This window comes from Trichosurus vulpecula, chromosome 5 (genome assembly GCF_011100635.1).
Source record: "Trichosurus vulpecula isolate mTriVul1 chromosome 5, mTriVul1.pri, whole genome shotgun sequence".
In the NCBI taxonomy this organism is placed as follows: Eukaryota; Metazoa; Chordata; class Mammalia; order Diprotodontia; family Phalangeridae; genus Trichosurus; species Trichosurus vulpecula.
In genome coordinates, this window is record NC_050577.1 from 118288109 (window position 1) to 118306381 (window position 18273).

The 18273-nt window shown below is 40.0% G+C and overlaps 1 protein-coding gene across 1 annotated transcript in view; it reads left to right on the forward strand.

Moving 5' to 3' along the window:
* UBE2H (ubiquitin conjugating enzyme E2 H) overlaps positions 1–18069 on the forward strand; it is a 151622-nt gene extending 133553 nt beyond the window's left edge. Inside the window, exons 6-7 of the mRNA XM_036759303.1 lie at positions 6984–7112; positions 13567–18069. Coding sequence (XP_036615198.1) covers positions 6984–7112; positions 13567–13691 — 254 coding nt within the window. The 3' untranslated portion in view covers positions 13692–18069. The remainder of the gene's footprint in view (positions 1–6983; positions 7113–13566) is intronic.
* Positions 18070–18273: the final 204 nt, after the last annotated feature.

Below are 18273 nucleotides of genomic sequence, written 5' to 3' on the forward strand. Positions count from 1 at the left end.
GAGTTTACAAAGAGAACCCAGAGTCATCTTCACAAAAACTCAGGAGGTGTCTGAATAGGACAACAGTTAAGGAATATTAATCTGTTAGTGGTTTATAGGTTAAATTGGTAGGAAGGAAGATAAAGGCTGGATTGAAGAATATATACTTGACCAGAGTATGAGGTACTTATACTTGAACCTTAACTAGAGCAATGACCATGAAATAGAGAGGGAAGGATGGCAATTTTCAAGAAAGGGAAAAGAAGCTGGGATGCAGAATGACTGAGGTTTTGAGCCTAGGTAATTGGAGAATGGTGATCCCATTAATAGAAATAGGAAATAGGAAAGAGAAAGTTGGGGAGATATGAGTTGGGTTTTAGAAATGATGAATTTTAGGTGACTGGGTAGAAATTTGATGGATTGGTCTAGATTTGGTAATTATAGGTATTGAAAGTATAAGAATAGATCTCTGGAGTTAAAGAGTGTTAAGATGAGACTTAAAATACAAATGCCCCTGGGTCACATTGAATTAAATTCATACCGAGGTGTAAATGACTCATAGCAACTTCCTGAGGAAAGGTTTAAGTAGAGAGGACAAAACACTTGGGTATTATAGAGAAATGGTATTAAGGATCCTTGGGAGAGGACTGCAGAAAAGATAAGTACTTCACTGACCCGTATTACTGGTAGCCATTTCAGCCTGCCAATAGAGTGACAATTATTTCCTGGACAGAAGTAGCTATTTGATGTGATGGGATAATTGCCCTGTTTTAAAGTAATCTATTTTAGAAAGGTGTAGGGTAGTCAGCCTCAGGTAATAAATAGCTATAGTAGCTGAGATTCCTTCAGTCAGTCCCTCAAATTGAAAGCTAGTTGAGGGTGGTAATAGTGGCTGGCCTGTTGGAGCTTTGCACTTCCACGTAATTTTCATTTGAAGATACTAACTTGCTCTATAGATGTCCATTTTAACTGAAGGGAAATTGGGATACAAAAATGGAACAAGTATGGCCACTTGTTGTAAAAGAGACACCTGATTGATTTTTCTGTATATCATCCTTTTTTTTTTTTTTAATTAAATGAGTTACTTAGTGGAGTATGGGAGCTGGTAGATTTTTAAAAAATACTAATTCCAATTAACACATTTTGAAGAGCATATAGAACATGGGTAGTTGTGATTTTTTTTGTTACTACTTAAACCTCCTGGAAATAAAATTGTATTATTATTATTATTATTATTTTTAGTAGTAGTAGTAATGGTAGTATTTTAATCTAGCCCTTTGGTATAGTTTGAAAAGTACTTTACAGTAATTTTTATTACTGTAAAGGATAGCATATTATATTTCTCCTTTTACAGATGAGGAACTTGAGATGCAGAGAGGAAGAGAGCCTTGCCCACAGTCACACATCAAGTCTTGGAAGACCTGGGATTAGCTTTGTGGGTTTTTTTGAGTATGTGCATCCCAAAGAGCCAGGTTGCTTTGAACCACTTCCCCTTTGCGTAGATGTTTCTCATCTTTGACTCCCCTGCCTCTCAGTGCCCCAGAGAGCCCTGTTACTTTAAATTTTACTATTCCCTTGCTGGAGATAACTTAGCATAATTTCTGTCACTACTGATTTTTACTACAAAGTCACCTTGAGAATACCAAAAACAAGCCAACTTCCTCTCAGCCCACCCCTACCCCACATGTGACCACCACCTTCATCAATTCTTGCCTGTGTTCACTTTAATAATCTTTTACCTAGAGCCTGTCAACACTACAAGTTAGGGACAGGGAATGGCCTGGGCAAAAATCAGAAGATGAAAGGGTTAAAAGTAGGGATTCAGGATTCGTATTGGTCTGTGGTGATTTAAAGGCTGTACCTCTGCAGAACAGCGCTGGGAAGTACCGGGCTTTAAAAAATCCCTATTTTAAAGATGGGGGAAACCATGGCTCACACTGTCACTTGCCCAGAGATCACAGAACCATTCCAGCTGACCCCCTTGACTCCACCTCCAGCATGTAATCCTGCTGCCTTTCTGGCTTGGGCGGCTGGTGGTTAGAGCGCTGGGCCTGGAGTCAGGAAGGCCAGAGTTTAAATCTAGCTTCAGACACGCATGAGCTGTGTGACCCTGGGCAAGTCACTTAACCTCTGCTTGCCTCGGTTTCCTCATCTGTAAAATGGGAATAACAAGAGCACCTCCCTCCCAGGGTTGAGGGTCAAATGGTAGATTTGTAAAGCACCTGGCACACAGTAGGTGCTTGTTGGCTGAAAAATGAGATTAAATGGCTTTGAGAATGAGGGGGGGAAACATCTAAGAACCATTTGTTTAGGGGGCAGGAACAAAAGGGGGAAAAGGGGTAGGGGGAGGAAACAAGCATTTATTAAGTGCATACTGTATGCCAGGCACTACCGTGCGGTGCCTGCATTCTAGGAGCTCGCAGTCTAGTCATGAACTCAACCTGAAAAACAATGATGTACAAACAAAATACATACAGGACAGAACTGGGAAGACACTAACGTGGTTCTCCAAAAAAGACCCCAGTTTACCAGAATTAGTGAAATGGATGTTGCTGCTTTTTAGGGAGTCTCTGAGTTTGGGATTTTTCTTGGAAATTCTTTGAGGATAGAAACCCTATTTTATTGTTTGCATCCCTCACCCCACTTAGCACAAGGTCCTTGAATGTAGAAGGTAATAAATATTTTTTCAATAAATAAATGGGATGTAACTGTAGTCTCCTAGTTTGTGCTCAAAGCAGTTATGGATGTTGCCGTGTTTATAACTGTTACTCAGTCCATGAAGCATCTAGGGGCCAGTAATCTGTGGGCCACATTTTGAGAATTAGAATAGGATAAATGAGAGCTATCAGTTTGCCCATCCTTCATCATGAACTTGGTATTTTGAAGGCCTCTTTTACAATTAGTTTAGCTTGGTAGTCTCATCCTTGTTGTCTACAAGCTGTGTGATCTTGAACAAGTAAGTCCTGTCTCTGTCTTTCTCCATTGTACTGCTTTTCAGAGTGCTAAGGATTAATCGTAGTAAAGGGGTTAAGATTTTGGGATTTAAAAAAAGTTCTCCATTTACTAAGAATCACAGTTTATTGTGACTGACCAAGATATATGCCCACTTTCTTTAAAAAAAAAAAACAAAGAAATACATTTAATCCTAGGATTAGTTTGGCTTCTTCTTGGTCTTCTTGGATGGCGGTTGTGTGAAACATATGTGAGGTGATGGACAGACTTTATTTCGCCCATATTTTAAAAAGGGTGGACTTGTTCCCTTTAAGTGTCTTGGCCCAGTGAGTTGGTATGCAATAACTGGCATCTTTCCTTGCATCTGAGCTATGTAATTTTCTTTTTCTGCTCTGTATAGTTCATGTTTTACAGACATGACTCAGCACATCAGTGAAATGGAACAGGACAGGGTGTGTTGATACAGGAAGAAGGTAGAAGCAGGAAGGAAGAACTAATAACTGAGGTTTCTTTCTCTTATTAGATTTATTGCCTAGGCAGAACCCCTGTCAGTAACTTTAAAAACCATAAAGCTGTAGGGGCAGGGTTTGAATTCTTTTCCTGTAATAGACGAAATACTTGGTTATGAAATGTCATCTCTGAGATATTTCTCTAATCCTGAAGAGATTTTGAATGTTTACTTAAAGGACCTACTTACACTCTGAATTATTTTTAAAGAGAGAGAGAGAGTGAGTGAGAGTGTGTGTGTGTGTGTGTGTGTGTGTGTGTGTGTACATCAACAATCAGCTTCAGTTCTTTTGAGTAGCGTTTGTGACACCATTTCAGCATGAAAAGCCTCAGGGTTGGTAGTAAGTCTGGATTGATCTGGGAAATGCTCTCATTTCCTTTTACTTTGCTGCTTGAAAGCACAAGGTTGTAGGTTTGGAGCTGGAAGGGACTTTAAAGGTCATCTGGTCTGACCCCCTTACTTTATAGATGAGTAGTTGAACCATAAAGAGATGACATGGCATGGTCACTCACTGTCCTTCCTTGTAGGAGCAGAGGAGAGCCTTTGGACTTGGGTCTTCTGGCTCCAAATCCCACTCTGTTTACTCTGTGCCACATGAGATTACTTGTACGTGTATGAACAGTTCAACAACAAATCTGCCTGAACTGTTGGTTAGAAATGATTTTCTGTACCATGAATTTCAAAGAAACTTTTGGGGACATTTTTGGCCCAAAGTGTGGGAAAGACATCCTGCCCACAATGTATGGGAATTTAGTGTAGACATTGAAGGAGGCCTTCACTGCCACTCAAATTAGAAAACACTGTTGGGAACTAACTTGTGTTGATAGTCACCGTTGATAGTGAGGGGTCACTTATCCCATTTATTATGAATTAACATGTGTATTATCCTTCCCTTTTGCTCTTGTAAACTGACCCATTTCACTAGTCATTTTTATTTCTATCAAAGAGTAAAGGGGGGAGCAGAGAAAAATCCTCAAATTTTATGAGTAGCAGATTTTGATACTGTCCTTGAGGCTCACTCTGACCTGCCAATCTATAGATGAAACATACGTATAAAAAGGGCCTTTGCTTTTTCACTACGTAAAAATAAACCACCTTGGTAGAGGCAGACAATGAATTAGCACTATAATAGTAGTAGAATTGTAGAATTTTAGAGTTAGAAGATACCCTATAGATCATCTAATCTACTTGCCAATTTTATACTTGAACAAACTGAAACTCAGTGAGGTAAAATTGACTGAATCACAGTCAGTGCCCTTATTCATGGTGTGTTCTATTGTAGCATAAGTCTGGGAAGGACTTATGTGTAGAGTCACGTTATTCATGCTATAAAGCAGTGGTCTCCAAACTTTTTTGTTCATTCATCCCATCCATAAAATATGTTAAAGTACCCCCCCCCCGGTATGTATATATTTACTTATTTATAAATTGTATTCATATGCTAGTATACTAGTAATTATGTGTATTGTAAAATTTATACAAAACACAGACATTTCAAAGGATGAGATAAAAATGAAATAATACTGGATCTTAGCTAGAGTCAATAGGAAGCCACTATTAATGAGTAGTTGAGTGACATGGTTGGACTTGAACTTTAAGAAAATTACTTTGACAGCTAGCTGCATGGATTGGAGAGGGAAGAGACTTGAGGTATGGAGACCAGTTAAAGACTATTCTAATCTAGGCAATAGAGGATACAAGAGAAATTGTGGAGGTAGAAACCAAGGTTTAGCAAATGATTGACTATGTGAGCTATGGGAGAACTAGAAACTGAAGATGATACTGAGCTTTTGAAACTCAACAGTAATAGAAAGTTAGGATGGGCTGGAAGGGGATGAAGAGAAGACACTGCAATGAGATCTGAGGTACGGATCACATGCCATTCATAACTGCTTGTCCTATTGGACTCATTCCTCCCAAAATGGAGAGACGGAAAGTAAGACTTTTAATTACTGGTCACTGCCCTGGAACTCAAAACTACTCTTCTCACCTTCCCAAGGGCACCTGCCATAGCCACAAGGTGAGCAGGGATGGATATGCTTGAGGGTATATATGTGTTATTTCCTCAATAAGATCTATACAATAGCCGGCTATCCTAGAGAACAGATGAGATTCAACATGACTTTCTGTGCTCATATTGGTCTCAGCTTCCTACCGGTTGATCATATATCCTGTAGAGTCAGCCCACATCCCCTGGCCCTCACTTGGAGACCACTGTTATATAGTTTTAGAGCTTCTTGATTTTGTCTCCATTTTACAGATCGTTAGCTGTTTGGAGTGACTAAAAGTAGCAAATGGAAGATGAATTATAGACGAAACAATAAAACAAGTCAGTGAGAAAGTATTAATCAATTTTAGCAAAATCTCTTCTAAGGCCACGTGTGCATGTAGTTTTACCAGTAAATTGGCATCCAGTTTTCATCTTACCAGTTATCTTGAATTTTGAGTTGTCTTCATTAGCCATATTTGGTCTGGACGTGAGATTGCATTGGTACATGGAACTCCTAGTGAGGGGAAACACTTTCAGATCTGTCACTGTTCTCTTGCTTATAATCATAAGAGTTGCTCAGGCCATTCACTGACAGGTTATCCTACAGTATCTTACAGCCAGTATATGCCACAACCAGCTGGAACTTAAGATGCAGGTCCAGCTGACTTGGGAGTCCATTGCTTCCTCTTGGTACTCTGAATAATCAGAGGGTGATTCTACTGAGATTGGAAGCTGTTAGAAGATTGCATTCAGGTGTCATGTCTCGAGAGGTCTCAGTCTGGTACAGTGGAACAGGACTACATTTAGAACCAGAGGAACTGATTGCAAGCCCTAGTTCTGTATGACCATGGCCACGTCTCAGACTCCCAGGATCTCAGCTCTCCTCTATGAAATGAAGGGATTGGACTTGATGACCTCTTGATGACCTTTGATCTTACGAGCCTACAAAATTCCATTTAATTCCTTTAGATAAACATGGTGCTTAAATTTTTATTTGGGGGTGGAATAGGAGGTGAGGAAAGGTGATAGAAAAGATTCCTATCTCAAGAAAGTGGAACTCTCAGCGATTAGAATATAAAGATAACAATGATAGAGATTGTTAAGGAGAAACTGATTGTTTATAGCAAATTATGTAGTATTCCAGCCAAATTGTTACATGTTTGAAAATGGACAACCAGCTTGTAGAATGAATTAGTTATGGGGATTGTCTTTAATTTTAGGAATGAGACATAACTTACTATAAAATTTAAACTTACCTGTGGGTGGCTCTTAGAACAGAAAAAATTTTGATGTAATGATTGTCTGGGGGATAGATATCACACATGCACTCAACAACTCCATCATCTGAAGAGCAAACTTAATGGTTGTCTGGAAATAAAATTGAAAACAGTTATCTTAAGTTTGTTTAGCAGCTAGGCAGGTAATAAGGAACATAATAATTCCTGGAATCCATGTAATAAATGAAATTTAAATCTTATCTACTTCCTTGCTCTATGCATGAACTGTGTACATCTCCAGATAAATGTTTAAACACTTGTGTTTGTGTTTTTGTAGATCTTACCAATATATTTGAGTCGTTCCTGCCCCAGTTGCTGGCCTATCCAAACCCCATAGATCCTCTAAATGGTGATGCTGCAGCCATGTACCTTCATCGACCAGAAGAATACAAACAGAAAATTAAAGGTGAGAGCGCTTTTGCCTGGAGCCCATAGGGTTTCATTGTCATTGTACTGCTCTCCCTACTATTCGCCAGTCTTAGATTGGGAAGTGTGGTCTAGGACAAATATCAGCTACCTTCTTGGCAATACAGACCACTGTTTTCCATGGCTGAACATTGCTCATGAGTGTCATTGGCAAACCTAAGGGAAAGAAAAAATAGAAACAGGAAAGAGAAAGGGAAAAAGAAGGGAAATGTGAAGAGGCACCAATATTCATCTCATTGTAAATTGTCTACCCCATCTTTGAATAGAGTATTAGCCTTCAGAGTCTTAAGTCCTAAACTTAGGTCTACCACTGACTCAGAGCACCAGTATCTGTCTTTAAAATTACCTTGATGTTTCAGAGGAAGAAAGATCAAGCTAGTATAGTGATAATGTTAAATCCAATAGTATCAGACATTTTAGCTTTGTCTCTCTCATCGTAATGACTTAGAGACAGAATCATAACCTATTGGATAAGATAACTCTTAGCCTTATGTAACTTTGTGAATACTTCAGTAACTTGTTTCTTTTCTTTTCTACTAATAACAATACTTGGCAATAGATAATGGATAACATTGTTGTTTAACTATATTAATAGCCTCCTATTAGAGGAAGCTGGTTGCACAGTGGATAGATAGAGTGCTAGTTCAAATGTGACCTCAGAATCTCACTAGTGATGTGTCCCTGGGCAAAGTAGGGTCTGCCTCTGTTGGCCTCCATTTCCTCAACTGTAAAATGGAGTAATAGCACCTGCCTCTCAGGGTTTCTGTGAGAATCAAATGAGATAGTATTTGTGAAAAGCACTTAGCATAGTAGGCGCAATATAAATGGGCATTCTCTTCCTTTTAAAATGGGTAGCATAACAGTGAGTAAACAAGTGACTTTGCTAGTTCCCCTGGATAAAAGTGGATTAATTTATACTCATTTGTACAAAAAGTTAGAAGTTTAGAATCCTCTTTTCCCAATCTGTAATATTTGCCCATTGAAGGCACATAAACTGTTTTAAAATTAAAATTAGGTTTATGAAAACATCACCAAAAAAGGAAGAGAATTCAAAGGAGCCAAGAGAAGTCTCCAGTTTTTTCAGGTTAGGGCAGACTTCCCTTTGGTGACTGTCCAATTCAGTGTAACTTGCTACCCACCTGCACAGCAATCCAGAACATCAGCTTCCTCAATAAATGCCGAGACTTCTGGCCTCTTTGAAGTGCACCTGCAAAAGATTACAGTCAAAATTATTTAAACATGGTTTGTGTGTGAAAGTCTTTTCATGAAAACACAGGAGAAAAAAATATTGGAACATGTTTTGTCGTTCAGCTAAAGATGGTTTCTTCTTTTACCAACTCAATTCCCCAAAGGCTGGTAGTGTTCAGTGGCTTTGCACAAGAAGGAAAATAAACCCAGAAAAATTAATTTACCTTAATGGGACCCTTGGTACTTACTACACTTTTGATGCAACTAAATATCTTTGAAGTGTATGTAAAGCACTTTACCAGCTTTAAAGCCTTGTACAGCAAAATGGATGTAATTTCAAAATAGAGTTTTAAGACCAAATATTAAAATTTTGACCTAGGAAGTACTTAATGGCAGGATTAGGTCATTTTAGATCAACTCACATTATGATATTGCATTGGATTTCTGGTGTCTAGTCTTTGCTATAGAAAGAATTGAGACAGCTAATTTTTGTACAAACAGATAAAGTAGCATAATTACAAAAGGAAAATGACTTGCATTATCCCTCTGGAGGTGCCAGATCTCACCCACAGAATTGGTTATAAATGAGAATGTTGCAAATCACTTTTCTCATTCTGTCATCCTTGGTTGTCTGAAAAGATTGAGTATCCCAGATAGGAGCTTCCCTTCTTCCCCTCCTTTCCACCTCTAAATACCTCCATCTGACACATTGACACTAGGTTAATCTCTCTGAAATTCTGTTCTGATCATGGCGTTCTACTAAATTTTTTAATTTAGGTTCCCTTTTGCCTGAAGGATGAAGTCCAAGTTCTTTTAACTGGCATTCAAGATCTTTTACACCCTGTGACTAGTCTACCATTCTTGGCTTCTCTCCTTTAAGTCTCTACCCCTACATGAAGCCTATTCACTGATTTGCTTACTTTTTCTCAAGAAGATCTTATACTTCCTACCTCTGCTGAAATACCCATCTTAGCCCCCTTTCCCTGTAAACTCTAGTCATCCTCAAATCCCACCTTTTAAGGAAAGCCTTCTTTTAGTACTTATTGCTTATAGCATTCATATTGCACCTAATTAATTGTGTCCCAAATTGTGAAGTATCCCTTAGCTTGTTGTCTTGGAATATTTTTTTTGTTTTTTAAATTAAGTGTTATTTTTTAAACAAGCCAGAAAAAAATCAATTTTCTCTCCCCACTCTACCATTAGGAAAAAAAGGAAAGAAAAAAGACACTTTTAACAAACACTCATAGTTAAGCAAAACTCATTCTCTCATTGACCACGTCCAGAAAATAGATCTCATTCTGCAGCCTAAGTCCATCTTCTCTGTGTCACGTGGGTAGGTAGCATGCTTCAGCACTGATCCCCTGGAATCATGGTTGCTCACTGTCGATCAGAGTTTTTATGGCTTTCAAAGTCATTTATTTTTACAGTTAAAACTATTGTTTAAAACTTAATAGGAATTTTTTTGCCTGTGAACTTTTCAAGGATACAGTCTAGGTCTTTTACTCTTTCTCAACAGTTCCTTATAATATAGTAAACATAAAATAAATCTTTGGGTTTTTGTGGATAAAAGTACACACAGGCAACTTTTAAGTGGTGAAACAACCAGTTGTTTTGTTCATTTTGAAATGCTCTCATTTCAGACCTTAAAAATACTATTAATGTCTAGCATTTATAATCACATGATTGGTCATGATTTCTGAATTAGCCTAGCTGACCACTGTCTGGTGTTTCCACCAGCAGAAACATTTAGCATATATTTGGTCCTTAGTGGAGACCGGGTTAGTTTTGAGGTAAGTAGACTTAAGGAGCTCTTGCTGCTGACAGTTACTTTTCCACTTGCTCAGTTCTGTGAAATATATCTGCCATATGCAGAAGATTAGTTGTAGACCTTCCTAAGATTTCAGCATCTGTCAATTATTAGGCCATGGTTTCGATAGCTATTTTGTATATTTCCCTGGTTTTAAAGCAGGGTTTGTACCATGCATTTCAATTCCAAGACTGTTCTAAAATTATATGAGAGTCTATAACCCTGAACTACTGAGCAGTGATTTCTTTGAAAGTCAGCAGAACTTGCTCCCGTTTAGACAGGTACTTTGTCTCTTCTCCTTACCTAAAGGTGGAGGTAACAGCCCTAGTATATTTGAAAGGCCTTCAGTTTGTTGGGTAAGCAGACCTTTCCTGCCATCTTATTTTGCACTCATTCCCTAAAGACTCTTATGGGAGGCAAAAAATGGTGTACAGGATAAGGAGAGAGGACTCAAAACAGTTTCTCCCACATGGGTACTTTTATTTGTTAGGAACTATCCAGAAGAAAGTGTCTCACATGCATATCTAAAATTCTGGTCAAGGAGTTAAATTTTATCCATCTATATGGGAGGGATAAGACATTTAATCCCTCAGAATTTAATTTTGTCCTATAGTCACCATTTTTTAGAAAACCTTCAAAAATTTACACTATACTTAGACAAGGTTTTAATGGAAAGAGTCCTAGATTTGGAGTCAAAGGACCTGGGTTCATATCCAGCATTTCTGTTTACTACCTCTATGACCTTAGGTGAGTTATTCAACCTCTCTAAGCCTCAGTTTCTTCAAGCAGTTGAGTGAGGTGTGAATCTTTTCATGATACAGGTAGACTAATTATTTGAAAATATCGCATACTTAGGGTTTATAGGAATGATCTTTAATGGTTTAGTCAGTGGTTCTAGTAATTTTTCCAGCTTTCAACCCAAATTGAAAAAGCCTTATTCTTAGGTAAATAATGCATATTTAAGTCACTAAGGAGCCACTTATGTCTAGGCAGCTGGAGGCACAGTGGGTGTAATACTGGACCTGGAGTCAGGGAGACCTGCCTCAGTTTTGTTATTGGTAAAATGAGTATCATAATAACACCCACCTCCCAGGATTATCACAAGGTTCTCATGAGATACTATTTATAAAGCACTTTTTAAACTTTAAAGTGCTCTATCAATGCTAGCTATTGTTACTGGGTTTTTTTTCCCACTTAACAAGCTATTTTTCAGTGACCTTTTTTTAACCAGATAACTCGGGTACCTGACAGTCAAAGTCTATAGTTCAATAACATCCCAAAGTCTGTTCTCATAGTAAGGGGCTTGATTTACCTATGATTACAAAACTGTAAAACAAAGAATTATTGGGGTTTTTGGAGTCCATATAAATACTAAATAAATGTTTGAGGTAGGTGTTTGTTCTAAGATAGAAACACACAGGAAGAGTATGAGAGTACACATTGAACTCTTTCCTCCTCATCCCTACCTCCTGACTTCCCTCACTTCCTCCACATCTTAGCTAAAATTCTGACTTCTGCAAGAATCCTTTTCCAGTCCTCCTTAATTTTATTACCTTCCCTCTGAGGTTGCCCCCAATTTATCCTGTGTGTATTTGTTTGTACATAGTTATTTGCATATTGTCTCCCATTTTAGACCATAAAATCGTTGAGAGTTTGTTTTTTGCCTTTCTTTGTATCCTTGGTGTGCTTAACACAGTGCCTAGCACACAGTAGGCACTTAATAAATACTAATTGACTGACTGTTCTTTGCCTCCACTGCCAAAAAACAAGGCAAATTTTCAACTCTGGATTGAGTGGAGGGAGTAAACAGGTTAGGATGGAAGTTGAAATAGTCATATATTAGCTACGCACATGAAATTGCTCACTAGTTTTAATGTCAGTAAGTTGAATGGCCAAATTGGCCAACTTACTTCCATGCCTGGAATTTTCTTTCTGCCTACTCCTCCCTCTTGGAATTGTTAGCTTCTTTCCATGCATAGCTCAGAGACCTTTTCCTCCTCAGACCCAAAACCTTTCCTGATCTCCGGAGTTGTCAGAGCTTTGTCCTTTCCTCACATTTTCTTGTACAAGGAGTAGCAGAAGGCTAATGAAATGCCCTGTTCCCCAGAATTCCCCACTTCCAAAAAAACAAACAAACAAAAAACAACATCTTTTCCTATTGGGAAAATCCTACATTGTAAAATCGAGGTTGAGGTCATACAACTTGATTTACCAAGTAAATCAACTAGATAGACTAGAGTCTAGGCTAAAGACATGGGAACTGAACTGTTTCCACGAACCACTATATATTTGATTCATTCAGTTATTTTCAGTTCCAGACTCTTCTCCCTTCCCCCCACCCATTGAGAAGTAAGCTCTCTCTTTCTTAGTGGTTTGTTCTTTTCTCTATTCCTTTTTAGTTCCTTTACTTATCTTCAGCCCCAGTAAATGACATTAAATATCATATGCTAGGTGCCAAGTGAGTGGTACCCACTCTTAAATGCTGTAAGAAGACTGGGCCAGTCTGGAAAGGTTTCACGTAAAAGGCCTTTAAAGAAGACTAGGATGCATGACACATTGGGCTGGCTGTCTAGGAAGGACAGCACCATGAACAGGTGACAGTAAGTAGATCCATTTAGCTGGAGAGAATAAGAATAGCTAACCTTTATATAGTGCTTCCTGTGTGCCCGGAAGTGTGCCAAGTGCTTTACACTTCTTATCTCATTTCATCCTCACAACAACCCTGAAAGGTAGGTGCTGTTACCATCCCAATTTACAGATCAGGAAACTGAGGCAAACAGGCTAAGTGACTTGCCCAGGGTCCCACAGCTTGTAAGTGTCCGAGCCTGGATTTGAACACCTGTCTTCCTGACTCCAGGCTGGTGCTCTCCCTTTCACTCCCACCAGATGCCCAGAGAGTAGGAGCTGATGGGGAAGAGGGTAACGGGCAAGGCTGGAAAGGCTGTAAGCAGAGGCTGGATTGTGTCAGATCCTCTGACCTTTTTCTTCCATTGCAGTTTGCCTCCTCCTCTCCAAGTACCTTGGACTCTAGGCATGGTCAATTATCTTGTCTTTGTTGGGTCTGTTAAGTGCTCCAAGATGCTGGCAAGGGGAGGATGACTCTGCAGCCTGCCTTCTTGGCATTAAATCTAGAAGGGACCTTTCCCCAAAGGCCACCTAATCCAGTGTCCTTGCTGTGCTGACAAGGAGCCTGAGCCATGAAGACCCCCTGAGAGGACAGGCATGAGACCTGGGATGTGAGCCCCGGGCTTCTCAGCCCATTGGTTTGGCTGTTGTAGGGGCCCACCTACTCTCGGGACGAGGCCTTCCAGTCCTTCACAGGTTTCTCTCCCAGCACATCTCAGTGGTTCAATCTCTGCACCCTCAGTGTCTGAGGCAGAGTTCAGGTTCTGCTCCCACACTTGCTCACTGTGCCTCCTGTCTCTTGTCCCCTCTGCAGAATACATTCAGAAATATGCAACAGAAGAAGCACTGAAGGAACAGGAAGAGGGCACTGGGGACAGCTCGTCGGAGAGTTCTATGTCTGACTTTTCGGAAGACGAGGCGCAAGACATGGAGTTGTAGTAGAAAAGGCCACCTGCTTTTCAGAAAGACTATTATTTCCTAACCATGAGAAGCAGACTATAATATTCATATTTAAACAAAGCAATTTTTTTTATTACTAAACAAGGTTTTTATGAATAATAGCATTGATATATATATATTATATATCACCCTTTAGATCTTGATTTCTTGGTCATTTCTCAACCTGAGGTGCATAGCATATTCCCACATTCCATTTTGGTAGCAATATGCAGCCCGAATGCATGCATTCATAAGTCCATTTGGCCAAGTCAACTTGTACGCTACTGAGCTGTCAACGAAATAGCTGCTCTGATAGGTAGACATGAGGACAAAAAAATACTGCTTCCTTTATTGGTGGTTCCAAAGAAACAAACCAAACCAACCAACCCTTGGACATTAAGATAGACTAGAGCTTTTTTCAGAGTAAAGAGGAAAGACTTGGGAAGGGAGAAAGCCTGATGTAAGTGTGCTTAGAGAGCCAACAGCCCAGTAGCGGTGATGCTCCTTCCCATTCATATTGGTGCCCTGTTTTACATGGAGTGACCATAACCGAGTACAGGGAGCTGTCTATCTGGAGTATTGACGCTTAAAGGAAGGTTTTTTGACTTGGATTTTAAGTACTTTTTTATATGTGGATTCCTGCCCTTCCAGCTACAGGGCCCTGCAACCACGGGTGTATTTGCTTTGGGGACCTTTTGAAATCCTTTTTCTGGACATGTCTCATTTTCTTGGTCTGGATTCTGAACTCCATCCCTTTTGTGGGCGGAGGGGGAAAAGGAGGGAAATGACATGGATAGTGCTTCAGTTCATTCAGAGCACATGCAAAATTAGACTCTACTTCTTTGCCAGTGTGAGACTGCTACCCTTGACTGAGAGCTTTAAACTTGCTCTTTCGTGCTTTTGAACTGTGTTTAAACATACGTTGCAAATTGTACCTTCATCTACCAAGAGAGGGTCTCATCATCAAACCGAGTCATTATGCTGAGCATTAGACCTGGGAAGACTGGGCCAGTGGCCACGAATACTTCAGCACTCTCATTTAATGTGTTGTCTTTTTTTTTTTTCCTTCTTCTGCCACCCCTTGGCAGCGGCTTGATTACCGTCTGCTCCTGGGAGCGGGGAGAGGACATTGCAGACCCCAACACACATTCAGAATTCTAACAGAAGACAGATTTGAGCAAATAAAGGTTATTCCACCCAAAGTGATTATACATGGGGAAAACAAGTGCAACTTTCTTCAGATATAGTTGAAGGACTCTTCTGAAGGGGGAGGGAGGGAAAGGGAGGGGAGGAAATATCTTCTGATGTAGTAGAACAGGTTTTGAAGGTGGATTTTTTTCCCTGCCAATGTTAAGAGGGAATTAGACACTTTAAAATGCCCGCCAATCAGATGTAAACTCAGCTAGCTACATGTCCAGAGGTTGCCTACCTTAAAGTTCCTTTCAGATCTTAATGTTGCCTGCTGTATTTTAGGGAGTTTTGTGAAGATTTGTAGACAGCCAGAAAAAATTTGATTCTTTTTTTTGGGGGGTGCAACCAGTAAGGACAGTAGCAGAATTAGCCAGTTTCCAGACACTTTAAAAACAAATGTTTTGAATGTCCCATGGGGCTCATTCGGTAGATTTTTTTAAAAAAAAATTTCTGAGATGCATTTTTAAATTTAGAAGTACTATATTCCACAAGATTTGAGTCAATGAGGTTGGAAGATAGCTTTTTTTTTTTTTTTTGTAATTCAAAAAGCACAATCAATCTCTTTTCCTTTAAAAAATCTATATAAAGTACAACTTGCTTTAGCATGATTATTTTCCTAAATAAAAAGACATACAAAGAATTTATTTTATGTTGATTACGGGCATGACGCAAAAGGTTTTCTTTCCTTTTTATTTGCTTAAAATAAAAAAAGTGCAGTTATGTAGGGCTGTGGTTAGTTACCGTGCTGAAGTTCTCTATCTAGCATTTGTGGCTTGTTGGAAGGGTAGTATTAACTATTTAACCTGTAATGGTGTACTTTAACTCTTATCTAGCACGTTGTATTCTCATTACTTTGGGGGAGGGGAGGGTATCTCTGCTGGCACGGTCTAACTTGCTTACCTGCTGAATTAGCAGTTCGCTTGTGCTATAACCTTTACTGTAGGTGCTATTTAGGGGTAGGCTTAAAGTGCTGGGGGTGGTGATTTCAGTTAAAACAATAAAAAATTGTATTTTTTCAATATTGTATAAACAATAGTGTTCTAATTACCTTAAATTTATTTCCAGGTAACTATTGTTTTTAATCTAGTTAATAACCAGGTTGCCAGTCCATAACCAGGTTTGGGGGCATGTGAACCAGTGTACATCTCGTCTCCATGACCAAGGCCCATTTCTTTAATTAAACAGACAAGCCAACAATTCCTTCTACTCTAAAGCACCAGCATCAGAGGTTTTTATAGTACAGGGTGCTCTCCTAAGTGAGACTCGTTCTGGAGACTGGAAGTCAATCTGAGCATTGCTTCGTTGTGTGGTTCGTGTGCGTGTGGTATGTGTGCCTGCGTGTGCATGTGTGTACATAAGCGTGTCAGTGATCAGGTTTCAGACCCTCTTGCCATTGCTGTACAAATTACATGGTGTCCTTTCAGGTTGTACACATCCTTTCTGAGAGACTAGCTATGGATCTGTGCGTGTTTTCTTGGCTCTAGATGGGACATTTTCTTTAGATGTGGAAACTGGTTTTCTGCATGTCAACAAAGATGGCCTAATTAGCATTTCTAATGCCCAATCCTTGCCCCTCTACTACAGCTGAGGGAAGTTTTGGTAGGTAATGAGGCCCATAGTTGGTTCCAAGTCATAGAGGACTTTCTGTATTTCAGGGGAATCCAGTGCCTCCCCCACCCCCACTCCCTCCCCCCCAATATGGCTGGGAGAGTAAGCCAAAGTAGATTTTCCTACACTAACCAGCTCTTGTCTGTGATCCAAACCTTACCTGTTCCCCCTTCTACTGCTGAGACTAGTAACCAGTATCCCCAGGGAAGCCTGGACACAGCTGTTTAGGCAACTAGCAATGACAATTTGTTTTCCTTTTTTCAGTTCGGGTAGTACCTGTACTTTCTAAAACCATCTTGTGATTTTATAGTACCACGTGTTCTCTGCTTCGGTTCCTATGACTGATCATAAGCTCTGGCCAAATACCAACAAGCAAGATAGTCTCCCCTGTCCACTGGCACTCCATGGATTCTTGAACACCAGAGCCTTGTTAGAGGCTAATGGGTAGTGGTTGATGACCTAGAAAGAGGCCCTTTGGCTTGTGTCCTTGAGTGTCCCCCTACCCCACCCCACTTCGAGATCACCGTACAGTTTTACGCTGGCATCTCATACCTTAGAGATGGATCATCATCTCGTCAGGACCTAACAATCTTCTTTCCACTTCAAAAGAAGCTTTTCTAATTGCCAACAGGTTGATAGAAACTCAGAGAAGTGTTTATCTTCTGAAAGGGAGTTTAATCCCAACAAATTACATGAACCTCCCACTTCTCTTTGGTCTGATGTTTGATTTGTATTAAGCCTCCTATTGTGATGACTGGAAGAAAAAATGAAAGGAGGCATCCTCTATTAATCCTGATGAGTAAGATAGCCGCAGCTCAGGAATTGGCTTCTAGCTTGACTAAAATGATCTGTAAACCTTTTGAGTCTTGAGGACTTACCCAGTAAAGTTTTAAAAAAAAATCACTAAGAAGTTAGCAGGGTTTGTGTGTGTGTGTGTGTGTGTGTGTGTGCGTGTGTGCGTGCGCGCGCGCATGTGTTTTTTAATCAGCACCCCCAAACCAGTTCCCTGAAATCAACTTAGTTCAGATTTATGGGAGGGCAGCAAGCACTTCCCTCGTCTTAACCCATGTTCATTTTCCCTCTGGTCATGTGGAACATTCACAGAGGATTCTGGAAGGCAGTGGATTTCTCACTGGAGTCTGAGTCTTGTGGAAGGGTGTCTCAGGGGATGTGGAAGTAATGAGCAGCTTTTAGCTATGTGAGGATTCTCCACCATCACTAAATGCCACTCAAGAGGGCAAGGACCTGCCTTTGGGCTTGCCTCCGTGGAGCAGGCCCTCAGGCAGGTCTGTAGGCATCATGAGAAATGGCCGTTATTTACTGACTGTATTTGGTACATATTGTGTGATACTTGAAGAGATGAAAGAGGGGCTTCCAGGCCCTTCATTGGAGTCTAAGAGTTTTATCTTTTTTTTTCTCCTCCCCCCTCCCTACCACCTTTTTTTTCTTGCATTGTGATGATGTAGTGGGCACATCTGTCAACAGGACGAATGCCTCTTCTCTAAGACTATAACCTCTCAAATAGTTGTGTATAATGAAAGAACTGTAAACTTTTTTAAATAAAATGTATATACCTTGGCATTTGGCTGGACCTTGATCAATGAGCTTAGCTGACAAGCTGAAGAACTGGACTCCAAAAGGCGGTCCTCTTAAATCTGTTGAAGAGGCCATTCTTTGTATTTGAGCCTTGGTCTCAGAGCACGTGTTGCTATATACAGGGGATCACCTGAGGCGGATGAGTAGATTGGTCCGGGAGTGAGTGTTAAACAGTGTGAGTTGGTGG